Here is a 16,431-nt window from a genome sequence, read left to right as displayed (position 1 = left end):
TATTTTATACGTCTTTGGATTATTAATATGTATGTGCTTCCCATACTTCATTGGGCAATCCGTGAATTGATTAATATGTATCTTGCTACACATCAGTAATTCAGAGTTAGGCTACAGGCACGGTTCTGGTTAGTTTTCTCTCCCCTGTGTGATGTAAATTCAATATGGCCGCCAAAGTCCACAGGAGATTATTACTCTTAAGTTAAATGGACCTGAAAGTGTCTGTACTCTGTGCTCCATTCTGCTGTGTGTGTGTGTGTGTGTGTGTGTTTGTGTGTGTACGTAAGTGAGCGAGTGTCAGTTCCCATGGCTGTGCTCCAAACCTTTGAGTTCAGGTTGGCCTCTGATAATCTAATCCACTCTACCTTCTTACACAGGCCACAATCCAAACTAAACGCCACGCACCACCTTGCCTCTCTGACCTTAGACTCACTGAAGTATTTCACAACCATTTGAAGTTCAGTGCCAGAAAGTGAACTAATACAGAGCATCACATCTTAGTCAAGATGTTACACCAACTTAGACACTGTTTTTATTTCTTTAACCTGTTTTTATCAGGGGAAGGTTTGCTGAGCATGCAGGCTCTTTTTCAATATTTTCCCCTGCATTACATTCATACATTGACACACTTTTACACCTGAGACTTTGGTTTTGCACTTTACACTCCACTCCACTTTCCCACTCTAAACTATTGCACCCTTCCCTTACCTTTTTAACACCAGACATGGTTCTTCACTTTCTGCCAAAGCTATAAAGTCATATCAATCAAAATTGACGGTAAAATTCTTTCTGCCCCCGTTAAAATGTTTTGCACTGAATTGCTTTGACCTACAAAGTGGATCATTTTACTTTTCTTGCCTTTTTTTGCTTCCTCTCAAGAAAAACGACACAATAGGTCGTGAAGTCAGTTGCCAGAAATGAGCTATAGTTACGTTTGAGGTACGCCATCAGTGAGTTCAGATGACGTCTATATAAGGTGACATATTTCGGGTTGGGTGGTTGGTTAGATCCTAACTTACAAAAAGTGGACCTTGCTGCAGTAGACTGCCGTTCGCTTCCCGCTTCCAACCGCGAATATTATGTTTCCAACTGCGAGTCAGGACAGTTTTTTTAAACAACTGTAACTATGATTGCTGTGGTGTTAATGTTGCCATGATGATTAAGGTTGCCTAACTTTGAGGAAGTAGTAAATTTAACCCGCACCACGTTTCAAGTTATCATTTTAACTTTAGCGTTGTCACACCGTAAAACATAATTAGTTTTAAACAGTGATTTGAACTCCTTTGGAAAGCACAGATAAATGATGTCCTGTCCGTTAATGCTGATTAGAAAATCTACCTATGGGTCGTTTTGGAGTGCATGGTCAAACAACCTTAATTTGAAGGACTTGGTGATAAAATCAGTCATTTCTTCCTCCATCCTTTTTGACGTCTTACAGCACCTGCTCCTCCTCTTTCCTATCCTCCTTTCCTCTCTTTAGTTTCTACACTGTCTTTACTCCTTTCCTCCCCCTCAAATCTCATCCCCTTCCCTTTCCTCCTCCCTCTATCTTTCTCTCCCTTCACCCTGCATCATATATTCACCCTTTATCCTTCTTTCCAACGATTTTGCCATCCTTCAGTCTTCTTCCTTTCCCTCTTATACGTCCAGCTTTTTCTCTCTTTTCCTCCTGGCATTTCTCTTTTTTCTCTCTTTCCTCCTCGTTTTTTAAATTCTGCTTTCCATCATATATTGTTCAATCTGTCCTCCATTCTTCCTTCTTCTTTACCATCCTTTTATTTCCCAGCTCCCTCCAACTAGCTGCTCCCTTAAATTCCCCTCTCTCCCGCTTTTTTCTCACAGTTTCCCTCTTTTTTTTCTTTTTCACCTCCCTCCATCCCTCAATTCTTCCCTCCATTAGACAAGGTGACTCCTGCAGTAAAAGGCTCCAGCCCTCCATTATACCACAGAGTAAAAAAACTTCATGACATTCTGTCCCTGGTGGACACAGCATTGATTTTCTCATATGTCTCTCTCTCTGTCTCACTTTGTTTCTCTCTCTCACTCTCACTTTCTCCTCTGTCTCGCTCACCGCCTCTTCCCTCTCTCTCTCTGTCTCTCACACTATCTATGTCTCTCTCTCTTTCTGTCTCACTCAGTCTGTTTCTCAGAGGATAGGCTCTCTATCTTTCTCTCTCAACTGCCCCTTTTCATGCTACCTAGTGGCTACTATAGCAATGTATGCAATTTATTGCACTTCTTTCACACACACACACATATGCGCACACACACACACATCCACACAGACCCCTTTGACCCTGCTATCAGATTGACTGCTTTGCTGAAACTGCCAAGAAGCTGGCAAATACGATTACTGTAGTCTTCTGCTAACCTAAGGAGACAGGTATATGCCATACATCTGTGTGTAGGTGTTTGTGTGTGTACGTGTGAGCTCCTCTATACATTGTGCTGACTATTGGTCCTGTCATCCCCCTAAACTCAAGCTGTCAGTCAAACTACAGATGATAAAGGTAAATGTGGAGTTAGAATGGATAGAAAGCATGTGCCAAAATTCCTGCAACACGCTTGGTCTTTTCTGGTTTTATCTATGTCACATTTTGGATGCTTATCTTATCGTATCTAATCTTATCTAATCATATTCTCAATAATCTAATCTTGTCTTGTAACGTCATGGCTTGTGTGGTAGTGTCTTGTCTTGCCTCGCCTTGCCACAAAAATCATCATGTTAACCACACCTGTGTACGTTTAAGCTTCCGTCGCTTCTCCTGAGCTTATCACAAAGTCATGATGCAGCTGGGAAAAGTGTCCAATCCCTTTTGAAAAACAAGATGCCATGGAATCACAGTTTTTTCCCCCATAATGTGTGTCATGTGCAAGCGCTGGTGGCAAGGTCCTTCTGCACACAGGGAGTTACAAATCGAAACATGAGCGAGAAATACAAAAGTAGCCTTGAGCGTCGAGCGAGCTCTCCATCACCAGAAAACCGACTTGCATCACTTCCACCCCCATAAGACAAAAAGAATACATTTCAGGCCATGGGGTAAACAGTTCACTGAATTTAAATGTTTTCTTAATATTTAAATCACCCTGATAGTCACTGCCCTTTTGGGCTTCCTATATTAAAAGTTGCCTAGAGCAGTCTCAAAATGATTGTGTTATTTTGAATAAGAATGGGAGGGCTGCATTTATTCATGCAGAGCTGATGACAGTCTGAACTAAGTCTTCAAATCTTATCAACAGAGCAATAATTTCCAAAATGACCCCCAGCACACTTACTAGACGGCCCGAATTTAACAATTGAGAGCATAATCTATACATTTTTTTCATAGAGTGATTGAGTATTTCTAGAGAGAAGTTGACGCTTTTTAAATGGGAGTCAATTAGCAATGGCCGTCAATGGCGTTGCACTTTAAGATACTTCCGCATTGAATTCAGACTCAAGCTGTAGTAGTTTCCACTTGAATTCAATTCAAAATTCATGTGTTGAAAATGACACATCTTTCCCTTCCCACCAGAGTTATAGTAAGAACCAACAGCATAAAGTATAAACTGGCATTTTGAAATGTTAACTGTCATACATAAAGTTTACACAATCATACTCTGTGAGTAATAATTTACAACAACCTCTACTGGCCAGATGCAGTAAACCCCACCCACCCGAGAATGAATGAAGCATAATCCGCAAAATATTTGAAATCATGGAGAGAGAAATGGGTGCTACATCATAATGTGTGGGGATTCTATCAGACTACTATTAAAACATTTTTTTTCTTGAAAGCTATGCAACAATATTCAGTAGTTAGCTTCTGTTACACTCTCTGCTTACAGTGAAGAGAGGAAGAAAAGCAAAGATAAATGTGATCAACCACAGATATTGTATGTGTACAGTCGTAGTCACGCTTAAATCCTAACACATGTGAGTCACTCACACTGGGAGGCATATAGCTGTAGTTGGATTACAGAGAAGCATGGACGCATCAGATAAGGTACAGCTGTTTCATATGCCCTCACATTACACCTCAGTGCCCACACAGACATGCTTTTTATCTTCTGTAGCCATCACGTCCTCATATTGTACCTTGTTTTCCATCTGCCTGCCTTCTCTCTCTCTTACCCACTTTTTTTTTGTGATAAAATTTAATTCATTTTTCCCACTGGGTCCACCCATGCTCAACATCTACACACTCCCAGTACCTTTAGGTGCTTTGGCAGAATGTGTTCAGAAAATGTAATGTGTAATTTCTCCAAACAATACAACTGTACAATAAAACCCACCCCGTGGCTTTACTTCTTTACCTTCCTCCTTCCTGTCATCCTCTCCTTTCTCTTCTCCCTCATAAAACGCCTCCACGCTTCACGCTTCCCTACCCACAATGCAGTGCAGGATGGCCGTTTGTTTGAATTATGACTACAGCGCCTTAGAGAGAGGTGAGAACATTGTGTCGGCTGCGTGCACATGCACACACACGAGTTTCTGACCTGCACTGTTGTGTGTCTCTGTCACTGCAGATGTTTGCCTTCAGTTATTTACCACAATTCCAACAACTGACAGCTAGAACCAGACATATATCTAGCAAGAGTGTGTGTGATATATACTATATAAATATACAAAAAAAGATTGATAATGGGCATCATTTTTAGGGCAGAACATCTTTAAATGAAGGTGACACCAGGAGGAATAAGGTGCACACACTTCACCATGTAATTTCTTGCCCCACCGGATGTACTTTGCCTTGCAACAATTTGCAAGGACTGTTGGGAAAGAATAATGAAGACATAACAGCCAGCTTCCACAAATATTTTACATAAATTCCCATCTATTCTTTGCTCTTTACTTACTTCCCTAAATGGCAGAATGTGGCTAATTCAATAAAGGTAGTAACCAACTGAGACAGGATAGAGTAAACATTAATAGCTCTGCAAAAATTGTCACATATTTAGCTAAACAGTTGTATTTTGCAAAATCACTGTGATAGATATATTATTTGATGTAACAAATCTGTAAACTCACACTTTTGAAGGGTAGTAGTTAGTTTAAGCTACAGTAGAAAAAACACCTCTGTGTTCTCCAAAAGACCTTCAAAGTAGATTCTACAGTTTTGCAAAGTTTCCTTTACGGGACGTGAACTTTACCATTAGACAAATGTTTCCATCTCTTTTCACCATTTATTTTCCTTGTTAACAGAGTTAAAAAAAACCCAAAAAATCCACTCACTTCAGGCAAGTTTACATTCAGCTTTTCTAATTTGATACAGCACTATTTGCAAAAAAATACGGAGCTGGAAAGCCTCTTGATGTCCTTGACTGCATGTACCAATCTCAGTCTGGAACACAGTCAACAGAGGTGGACTTATAATTATGTGGAAAACATGACATGAGTTCCTGTAACCTTGAACATCACTAAAAGCAGACCCATCATTTGCAAGACAATACCTACCCTGTATTGTACAAATCCTCATTTACTGCATTACGGCTACATGCAGTGGCAGCCATTGCAGATGTCCATCCACCCCGCATTAATCAGACCCAGCCTTCTACTTTTTTTCATTTCTGTTTCGCTGCATGTCTCCTACCTTTCTTCCTTACTTCTGTAACTTCTTTGTATTTCCCCATTATTCACTCCCCTCTTCCTTTTCTTTGAATCATTTTACCATTTCTGCTGACTCCTCTCTTGCTCTGTCTTTTATCTGCCCACATTCTTATACTATTCTCTCCTTCCTTCTCTTAGTCTTTCCTCTCAACCCATTTAACCCAGTGACTTTTTTTTAATCTGCTCATCTGCTCGTTGCTCATCTTTCTTGGCATCTTTCTATCTAAACTTGCGCTCAGACTGGCAAGACAAGAGACATGATTGTTTCACTTGATAGACAAAAAGTGACAGAAAATGGGGGCTGGTGGGGAGATTTCAGTTATGTGACTTAGACAGGTGAGCAGACTCAAAATTTGTGTAAATAAGAATCAGAGATGAGAAGTTTTGGTCACCAAATGTTTTTCAGCTGTAATATTTCTTTTGAGTATAGCTCCTGTCAATCAGTCAGTTCCTTACAACAGTTAAAATGGAAGATGGAAGATTGTGCTCTTAGCAGAAGAAAAAATGTTCCACATCAGAAAGTCAAATTTATAAATATAGCCCATCAGCAAATCAGTTTTCCCACAAAACAAGAAGTCCCTGCAAGTGTGAGCACAAGGTAACTGTCATAAATGTAATGCACACTTTTCGCAGCATTACATTTGTTTTGTTGTAAGAAGCATGTTGGATTAGTTTCTATCTGCTGTGTTGATCAAATAAACCTGAAAGAGGCTTTCAATTATTTTGGAAAGTGGTTGTTTCTGTTGCCATTCACCACACAATGGCTACATTTTACCAAAACATACAAAGTGATCAATTGACGTCTTGTAGTAATAAAATGAGCCATAACACAGCACTATTTATTCAATGTGTTCCCAGCGTGTTTCCATCACTATTCATTGTGTAATTTATTTATCAACAAAAATGTTCTGCTTCAGGAAAATGAGAAACATTCTTTGTAATTTCCAGCTGAACATTTGATGAAGCATTATTTGTTGAGCATTGGATGGAAACACAGCTAGTGTATTCTCCTTTCCTTCCTCTGTCCTTTCATTAATTACTCAGTCAGTAGTGGTTGCTCACTGATGGATTCATAGAACAGCAGGGCTGCTGTGTGTGTGTGTGTGTGTATGTGTGTGTGTGTGTATCTCCCCATAGCTCCAGATGGTAGCAGAGGGAAGGATTGAATCAGTCTGGTCTGCCAATAGGCCTTATGATAGACATGATTAAACACACTAACTAATTATATGGAAGGAAATTAAATTTTGGACCCCCGTTCTATCCCCCGTAACAAACATCTGTAATCTGAACACATAAAAACACACGCACACACGCAAGGACTTTGAATGCAACACAATGGCAGGCATATAGAGAACACACATGCACACAGACGCACAAAGTACACTCTCATCCCAGATTGATACCAATCATGTCACTGCTAATCAGGGTGCTTGGTGAACAAAGCTGTCGGAGAAATCCAATCATATCACAGATGATGGAATCGTTTACTGTGGATGAGGGTGGAAGATGAAGTACATGGCCGCCAATATGAATCCACCGGTTATTTTCAAATCTGGAAAAATTACAGAAGTGTGATGTTTCTGAAGAATGGTGATAATATGTTATAGAAATAAAAAAATAAAAACACAATCCTGTAAAATTACAGGTGAATTTCGAGTCGCTGAGGTGACATTAAAATCATGTGAATGGAGGTGTGCAGGGTTTAAAATCTAGTTTTAGTCTCTTTTTTGCATAGACTTCTTCAAGGCTGAAATGATTAGCTGATCAGGGTTATCAAAATATCATGGTCATGGTATAAAAAACAATGTTGATTGCTGGTAGATGACAGGATGTGAACCACAGTCTCCATTTTCAAAGACACATACACCCAATAAGTCACCCTGACTTCTTCCCTAAGTGATTTTGGGGTACTGTAACAACATCCCACTCTTTACACTTTTGACACTTTGAGAGGATAGTCACTGTGCTCAATGCCATAAGAGATCACATGTCAGGATTGCGTAAACATCTTTTTAACTATTGAACTGACGTTGTCGTTCTGTAGGGAGGGCACTCTCACAGCTGTCTTACCGGATGAATGAATTGGCAAAGACTTTAACAGACCTTTGTTCTCTAGAGTGACACAACTCTATCCATATGCTTAATATTCTGTGTTACAAAAAAAGAGCAGTACCAAAAATAGAATGGCCTTATAAACTACAGTCAACTTTGGCAGAGCCATGCATCCCCATATGGCTGATCAGACTGTGTGTGCCAGTTTGCATTCAAAAAAACGAAGAACAAACATGCCTTTTAATTACCTAAAACACAAACATGGCACAGCCATATGTTTGTATGATCCCCAGACTCACTATATTTAAGAGTCCAGTCATTAAACAGATGCTCACACTCACAGCTCACTTTCCAACAAGTATGCAAAAAGGGGGAAAAAAAATCTTTGACTTAAAACATGGCTTTAAACAAGAGCACACACGCCTATCAGTCTATTCTTTTATTATGTTATATAACAGAATACTTGTTTAGTGCTCCACATTAATGATCTTACAGATCTTTACAAATCATGCTCAATTAATCAAGCACGCATGACAAGGCGGTAAACAACTTATCTAAATCACCTCTAAAATATAATTGCATTGCATCAAAGCAGATCAAAACATCTCATTAGTCTCTGGAAGTCTTTGGAGGGCCGAAAATAATTATGTTGCGAGCCAAACCTGGCCTGTGGGCACAGAGTTGTTTGGTATTTACTGTCTTGAGTCCAAACTGAATTCGTGCCAACTGTTAACCACCAGCAGCTGGTCAATATCAGGTAGGAATACATGAAAAATGTATTTTGCTGTACTGCGCAGTGAATTACTTTTTATGACCCTGTTGTGCACGTCACAGCTGCCTCCAACACACAAAACATTTGAAAAAGACGAGAATAAATAGATAAAACAAAGACGATTGCGGTGGTTTTGTATGGTAGTGTTTCCTGGTTTTATCTGTGTGTGACTTTATGCAGTTTGGCTCGCGAGCTCCTGCAGTAGTGTTGGTCAAAGAAGAAAAAAAGATTTTTGCAGAAGTTCAAATAAGATAAGACAATTAAGCTTAAGGCAAACGCTAACTTTAAATGTTTGTTTTTCACATTTATTTTGTCACCACAATAGCGCCTTACTTTGACCGGCTGCTTCCTGGGATGCAGCTACATACAGTATTGAGGTGCACTTGGTGTATTTTAGTAAATACACTTTTCAAATTCCCCTTGCACCCTCACACTAACATGCACATATAAAAAAAAAAAACGTACCAAAAAATGCATTACTCCCAAAGCCTTGATGTGATTTTTGTTGCCCTACAGAGAAAAACTCAGCTCCTGTTTTGGAAACCACCATCCTCAGGGTTAAAAGCTCACATGACTGATATAACAGGTGCTGCAGTGCCGAGAAAACACAGAGGCTATGTAGAGAAGAAGAAAAGGAGATTTAAAGGGTTGATAAAAGAAAACAGGGTGAAGAAATGGATTAGTGATGGATAGATGGAGTGTGAGAAGAGAAAAGGTGAAGGGGATTCAGGGATGAGAGAAGACGAGAGGGCACTAGAGGGAGAAAAAAATGGATTATGAATGGAGAGTGGGAGACAACAGAAGACGGATGCTTGGAAACAAGGGGGAGAAAAAAGAAGAGGGGAGGATAGAAGTCAAAGAAAAAAAGGATTAGGGATGGATGAGATGGGGAAGGGGACAAGGAGGAGAAGGTTAAGGTGGAGTGATATGCTTTTATCTTCTAGTGTCTGGAGAGCAGACAGTAACTAGCCACGCTGTGTGTGCGTGTATGTGTGTGTGTGTATATGTTTGTGTGTCTGTGTGTTTGTGTGTGTGTGTGTGTCCACGAGGGCATTTTTGTTTGTGGATTGTTATGATTTCATGTCCTCCTCTAACTGTGTTTCTCTAGGTGTGTGTGTGTGTGTCTTGTGTTTGGTTTCTTCTTTTCTGTCATATATCTTTGTGTGTGTGTGTGTGTGTGTCCACCTGTCTGCCCGAGTGTCTGTGTAACAGGCTAAATGCCACTCATCCTTCCTGGGTAAGTTAAAAAAAAAGAAGAAAGAGAAAAAACAAGGAGATACTTCTAAATGTCTGCCCTTTGTATCTCTCCATCTGCAATCCATCCATCTGCCCCTCCGCAGAAGAAGAAGAAGAGAAAGGGGAGGAGAGAGAGAGGAATGGATGGATGGGAAGGAGGGAGGGAGGGAGGAGTGGAGGTTTTCAGGGTTGTTGGGTTCATGGATGGAGGGATGGAGGGATGGATGGCGGTGGGGAAGGGGGTTGAATACCTAGAGCCGAGCAAATTAAAGTAAAAGCAAAGGATGGATGACGGTGGGGCACAGGGTGCATCTGGGAGTCCGGCGAACGAGGCGTCAAACAAGTCGGGGAGGAGGAGGGAGGGTGAGAGAGGAAGAGTAGGGAGGGTGAGAGAGGGAGAGGAAGGAAGGAAGAAGAACGGGAAAGAGAGGCAGAGTCGTGACTGTAGGTTGATTTACGGAGGCTTTCCTTTTAATGAAATTGTTTCAGTGACAGAGCCGGTAAAAGGCCCTTAATGGATTGGCTGGCCTAATGTAATGAAATTACTCCCTCTTTCACTACAGAGAGAAGAAAAAAAAAAGAATAAAAGAGGACATGGGGAGGAGGATAGGAAAGGAGGGGTGGGAGAGGAGAAAATGCAATTAATATTTACAGAACAGACAAGCAGGGTGGGCTTTAGTAGCTACGGCTTGCTCGCTCTCTTCTTCACTGTGTCTACCTCTCTCGTCTCTCTCTCTCCTGGTGGCCAGTGTGCGCTGGGCGTGCGGCAAGGGAGGGAGGTGATAGGCTGACGCCAGGCAGGCCACTTCAGCGCACCGGTCTCCTCACTCGCGTTCTCTTTTTCCTCTCCTCCTCTCCTCAGGGCTGGCCATATCAGCACTGAGGTGAGAGACTTAACCTTAGCTGTTGTGCTATCGTCTGGACTGGGCATCCCTAGAGTGTGAGTGTGGTGTACGGGAGTGTGTGTGGGAGAGAGAGTTAGCACCGGTGTCTCCTACCTGCTACTTTAAGCCCACCACTGGGGTATCACCTCACACACACCCCCATATGCACACATCCTCATTCACGCAACCAGTCTTTTTGTTAGTCCCTCCCACAGCGAAGCGGACCTTGCAGACTTGCGCTTGACTCTCTCCCATCTCTCTCTCATCTGTGTGTGTGTGTGTGTGTGTGTGTGTATTTGTCTGCGTGTGTGTGTGTTTGTATGCGTGGTGCAGGCAACTGGACAGCAACCACATCAGCTGCATCGAAGATGGAGCTTTCCGAGCGCTGCGCGATCTGGAGATTCTGTAAGTAGAGAAAAACCCCGGTCCTCTCACTCTGGCTCCTTCTCTCTCCTCCTCCTCCTCCTCTACCTCCTCTCATCCCCTCTTTGCCTCTCTCCCCCTGTTCCTGTGTTGTCTGAGAAGCAGGCATCTGTCCTGCACTCTCCTCCTCTCGCTATCAGCTTTGTTTGGTCTTATTCTGTTTGTTTGTGCTTTCATGTTTCTTTTTTCTTTTCATGTAAAAAATTTCCTCTCCTCTCCTTTCCTTTCCTCTCCTCTCCTTTTCTCTCCTCACCTCTTCTCTCCTCTCCTTTCTCCTTCTCGCATGCCATCCGTCATTCTTTCTCCTTCATTTACTTTCCCATCTAATTTTTATCTTCCTCGTGATAAGCATCTGATGTGTGTCCTGAATATAAGAAAAGCTTTAACTTTAAGATGCTTTTGTAAAGAAAATGTAGTTCCCCTGTGTGTTTCGATGTGTGAATTATCTGTAGCAATATCCTTGTGTAAGTCTGTGAGCGCTGAGGTGCATGTCTAAATACTTTTGCACATTGCTTGTAAGGATGAAGCCTAGAGTACCTGTTAATTCAGCAGCAAATGGTTCGTCCTTGACATACAATAGACCGATACACACATACACACACGCAAACAGTGTGTCTGCCACCTGCTGTGGTTTGTGCTTTTCCTGCATTATGTGCGTTAGTGCATGTGGGTGATTCCCTCTGCATATGGGAATATGTTAATGGTCTTGCGTGTTTGCTTCCAGCTGTGTTTGTGATTGAGTGTGTGTGTGTGTGTGTGTGTGTGTGTGTGTGTGAGTGTACACAAGTTTGTGCATCTTATCTGTCCACATTTTTAGAGCTGCTCATTTATCACTATGCTCAGAGGGGTGACTGGCAACTGTGCAGTGCCAGGTTGTGTTGGGGAACAGTGTCGACTCTCTCCACACTTAGTGTGTATGCGCACAAATGTGTCCTTAGCTGCGTTTGCTCTATTGCAACAACTGAACTATTTTGTGCTAAAATATATGAAGGTTATAGGGTCAAGTCATAATTTTGTGAAAAACATAGCTGGAAAAAGGTTAACATGATCTTTTTTTTTTCTTTGTGGTTGGCACAAGCATTGGTTTATTTGTCTGCAGGGTTGTTGGCAATGCACCCATATTCTGCTATATGATGCTGAGAGGTGAAAAGGTTAGTGGTATTAATACTGAGTGTGTTTATCAGAGGGCAAAACTCTATAGCAAATAAGGCAGAGACAAAGAGAAAGAGGGAGAACATAGACAAAGAAAGACACAGCCAGAATAGAGGGTAAGAAGCAAAGGCAGCAGAGGAAAGGACAGGGTGACAGGGGAAAAAATGAAAGCAGAAGAAGAGGAGAAGGCTGACAGCACTGTCCCAAAGTCGTCTGTCTGTCCCAGTAGTGAATGGCTGGTTGATCATTACCAGTGGATATGGTTGAGGTCCTTAGAAAGACACCAAGAAGAACAAATATTGATAGCAGCGCCCTAAAGTTTCTGTAGCTTTGTAACATTTTGATGATTCTTCTGGTTTTAAACACATTCTGACAATAATCAGATTTATTTTCTTCAGTTAAGCAGCACAAATGAAGAACAGAACTCTAATTGGTTGCTTATGGAGGAAATGTCTCATTATCACATAAAGATCTACTTACCAAGCAACATTGTGGGAGACAGACCATTAAAACCAGTGACCATTATGTGAAATGCACAAAATTTGTAGTCAGGATATGATACAAACCAGAGCTGCAGTTAATGAAAAATCTTTGTTAATGCCAAACTCTGTACATGTGTTCTTTTACCAATTTCCTATGTAATGGAAACAAAATACTTTATAGAAAAAATGAACTCCACTTATTATTATAAATGATAATGTATAATCATGTGCAGTTTCTTGAAATATTTCTTGTTTGACAGTATGATGGGATCATGATTAAGGTTAAAAAACATTTTATTATATAGACCCTGAGTATTTGTAAGGTACAAGCGCAATGAGATTCCCAACAGTATCAGACCCATCTTCATGAGTATCCTGCTGTTGTGGTGTGATTGTTCTCGGTGCAGCCTGGTGCTGCCTAATGTGTTCACATGAATGATTAAAGAGAGCAGAGGATACAGTGGAAATGGTTCAATACATGGCAGCTTACACTGTGAACCACATACAGTCCAAATAAAACACTCTCACAGCTCATATGAGTGATCAAATAGATTCACAAGTTTGTTTTTTACACTGTTTTGCATCATATCAGCTAGGATTTACTTGAAATGCTGCAGGAAATCGTTTCATTTTCACCTTTCTTTTGTTCTGATTCTTTTATTGCTACCCTTTATTTCCTTTTAGCAAAGTTAGCTTTTTTTGACTGCCCTGCCTCACTTTTTGCTTAGCGCACAATGGAAGTGATAGGGGGCAGATAGAGGGGGATCGGCAGCGTGAGATACAACATATTAGCAATTCATAAGACTCTGACAGCTGAGTGCTCGGCAGGATTTACAATTCACTGTAAATACGCAGCCGTTCCCATTCACAGCAGACAGCATGACAGCACACAGTATATTCACTGAATGTGACGTTTTAATAAAGGCAGGTGTGTGTGTCTGTTTGTGTGTGTGTGTGTTTGTGTTATGTGTGTTTGTGCATATGTGCAAAGGGCATGAATGACAGTAAGCAATTCTGCCACTGGACTGATCTTCATTTCAAGAGTCTTAACACCCGCATATACACTCACACAGATGTATGCGTATTCACACATATGCCTACACACAGACATGCACACACACACATACACAGACAAACACACACACACACACAAACACAGACGCAACCCCATCTGTTCAGTTCTTGGGGTTGATTTCGTGACCGTAGTACATAATGGGATGATAGAGATAACAGTGATTGGAGGTCATGTGACTGCACCATCAGGTAAGTGTGTGTGTGTGTGTGTGTGTGCGAGCACCTGGGTACACAACTGTGAAAGTGTGTGCGTGTGAGTGTGCTCTTGCAATTCTATCATTATGAGGACAATTTTGTGTTTCAGACCTTTATAGTGAGGACATTTTTGGAAAGTGAGGGCATTTTGGCTGGTTGTCATGTCAAAAGACTTGGTTTTAGGGTTAAGGTTTAGCTTTAGATAACCGTTTTTTACAATTGCTTAAGCACGATTTTGAAAACAGGGCTCATTATGTCAAAACACTACACACAATTCACACAACCACACACACAAAAGTAGCAGAACAGCTCAGATCTTCTGCAAAATGAAACGCTTCATTCAAAACTATACAATAATATGTAATAAGCTAATTTTGTCACTGTATGGCACATACATGGTTCATATAATCTGATTCTGTTTGAACCAGTCACACACTGCTGTGATCAATCGAAAACATGTTTAACATCTCCTTTTCTAATGTTATAGTCTGGGTAAGATATTGTTAGAGTAAAGTACGTGAATATGTTGACCAAACACAACACGCAAGACCAGTACTGCACACTGAAGAAAATATTTTTTTCTTTCCGCATTGTAAAATCAGTCAATACATCCATGCATTCCCAATGGTTACATTTCGCACTGAAAGTCAGAACAGAATATATTCTAAATAAAATTAGGTATATAAACACAGCAAAAACATTTATGGAGACAAAAAAGAAAGCATGAATTAAAAAAAACCCTAAGCATCATTTCTTCACCTAGCTCGATCTGACCATAGCATATTGTGCACATCCTCTCTTACAAGACAGCGAGGGAAGAATATTCTTGAATGGCGAATCCATTCTTGCACAGATCCTGCATCAATGTGGTCGTAGGCCTCCATCATGGCTTGAATGAGAGGTATCCTGACTTACAGCTGGAGATCGTAAACCTTCCACTGCCATGCTGAAAAAAACTCCTCAATGGGGTTAAGGAAGGGAGAATATGGTGGGAGGTATTGGAGTGAAAATTGTGGATGTTGATGAAACCAGTTTTGGACCAGAGCAGATTGGTGTCCCAGATGACAATGTATCTCATCTGCTCTGCATCCATTTGGTCTTCCGCTGTGATGATGTTTTGTAGTCTGTATGTGAGTATGTGGGCCGCATTGTAAGGATCTAAGTTGGCATGGCAGTAGAAGACCTCAGTCTACGTGATTGCAGCGCACATTGTGATTTTACCACCACGTTGGCCTGGGACATTCAAAATAGCTGTGTGGCCAATGAGGTTTTACTTTACTCTCTCAGAATTTCTTTCAAATGGCACTCGGTAGAGTTGTTTCATCTGTATGTGATGTTTTTTAAGGATTCGCCCCAGTGTCAACAGAGAGACCTGATGGACGTTATTGAAAACTGTGTGGTCATTGAGGATGTTTGCTTGAATTTCTCTGAGATGTATCACATAGTTAGCCAAAACCATATTTAGGATAGCTTTCTATCCTTCCTCTGAGAATATGGGGCCCCTTCCTCCTTGACGTTTGCGACCCTCAATCCTATGTAGACCAATCAAAATACATGTAAGATGTAATAGGACAGCGTACAACATGGCATGCAGTGAATGGGTACCAAAAAGCACTGATGTAGTGAATATAGCAGGCTACATTGTACTGATTTTACTATAGACAGTAGAGAAAAGTTGTTTTTCACTTGACGAAATGTCCGAATTACTGCAACAATATATCAGCTGAGGTTAGGCTGAACTCTCTGTCCAGCCTCTCTCAATGTCAACCCATAGTTTACAACATGGTTAATCAATGTTAACCTCCTTCAGGTCTACCTCTACCATTACCTCTTCCTCTTCCTCTTCATCTTATTGCAATGTTGCCTTCCATTTTTGTTGAAGACAGGTACACTTACCTCTTGCCTTTTTATAATGCTAACGCCTGATTGGTGAGTTTTATCATGTTTGATCAATTAGTTCATAGGTGTGGTATTTTGAAAGGCGAAGAAGTGACATCATGTTAGATTTCTGTGTCTAATGTAGAGAAGTGTTTTTAGTGTTTTGCAAAAAGTGTGAGGCTGAGAATGTGCTAATAGTTGTGCAGGTCTGGGCTGAGGTTTTACTCCTTGAGTGTCAGGTTTCACTAACTGTGTTTTATTTTTAATTTTAGTGTGTAAGCAATCGTAAAAAACTGCAAGGATGGTGTAATGTATAAAATATGAGTCGATTAATCGATTAGTCAGTCAACGGTTAAGTTACTTATTGAGCAATAATGGGAAACATTTGCTGGTTATTGCTTCTTAGACGATTAATGATTTAACTGAAAGAATAATCAACATAAATCAATAATAAAAAACAATTTGATGTCCTAGTTTAGGTAACATTGGGTCCAACATTGATCCAAAATATAGTAAGTCCAAGTATAGAAGTCCAAATGTGTGTGTGTGTGTATGTGTGTGACTTTTCGGTATTTCAGTGACTGTTTGCAATCATGAGATAGAAAATGCAGGAATATAAGTGACCGTATAAGCTTGCAGGCAAATGGGTGCATGCATGTTGTGGGTGCATGTGTTTCAGCCATCCGTGTGTGT

The 16,431-nt window shown here is 40.8% G+C and overlaps 1 protein-coding gene across 1 annotated transcript in view; it reads left to right on the top strand.

The window, feature by feature from the left end:
* Window positions 1-16,431, top strand: part of slit3 (slit homolog 3 (Drosophila)) — a 261,998-nt gene that overhangs the window by 141,766 nt on the left and 103,801 nt on the right. The window contains exon 6 of the mRNA XM_042418724.1: window positions 10,868-10,939. Within this exon, the coding sequence (XP_042274658.1) occupies window positions 10,868-10,939 (72 nt within the window). The remainder of the gene's footprint in view (window positions 1-10,867; window positions 10,940-16,431) is intronic.

This window comes from Thunnus maccoyii, chromosome 8 (assembly GCF_910596095.1).
Source record: "Thunnus maccoyii chromosome 8, fThuMac1.1, whole genome shotgun sequence".
NCBI classification, from domain to species: Eukaryota; Metazoa; Chordata; class Actinopteri; order Scombriformes; family Scombridae; genus Thunnus; species Thunnus maccoyii.
The sequence above is the reverse complement of the archived record's forward strand: the minus strand, read 5'-3'. Positions and strand labels throughout refer to the sequence as shown.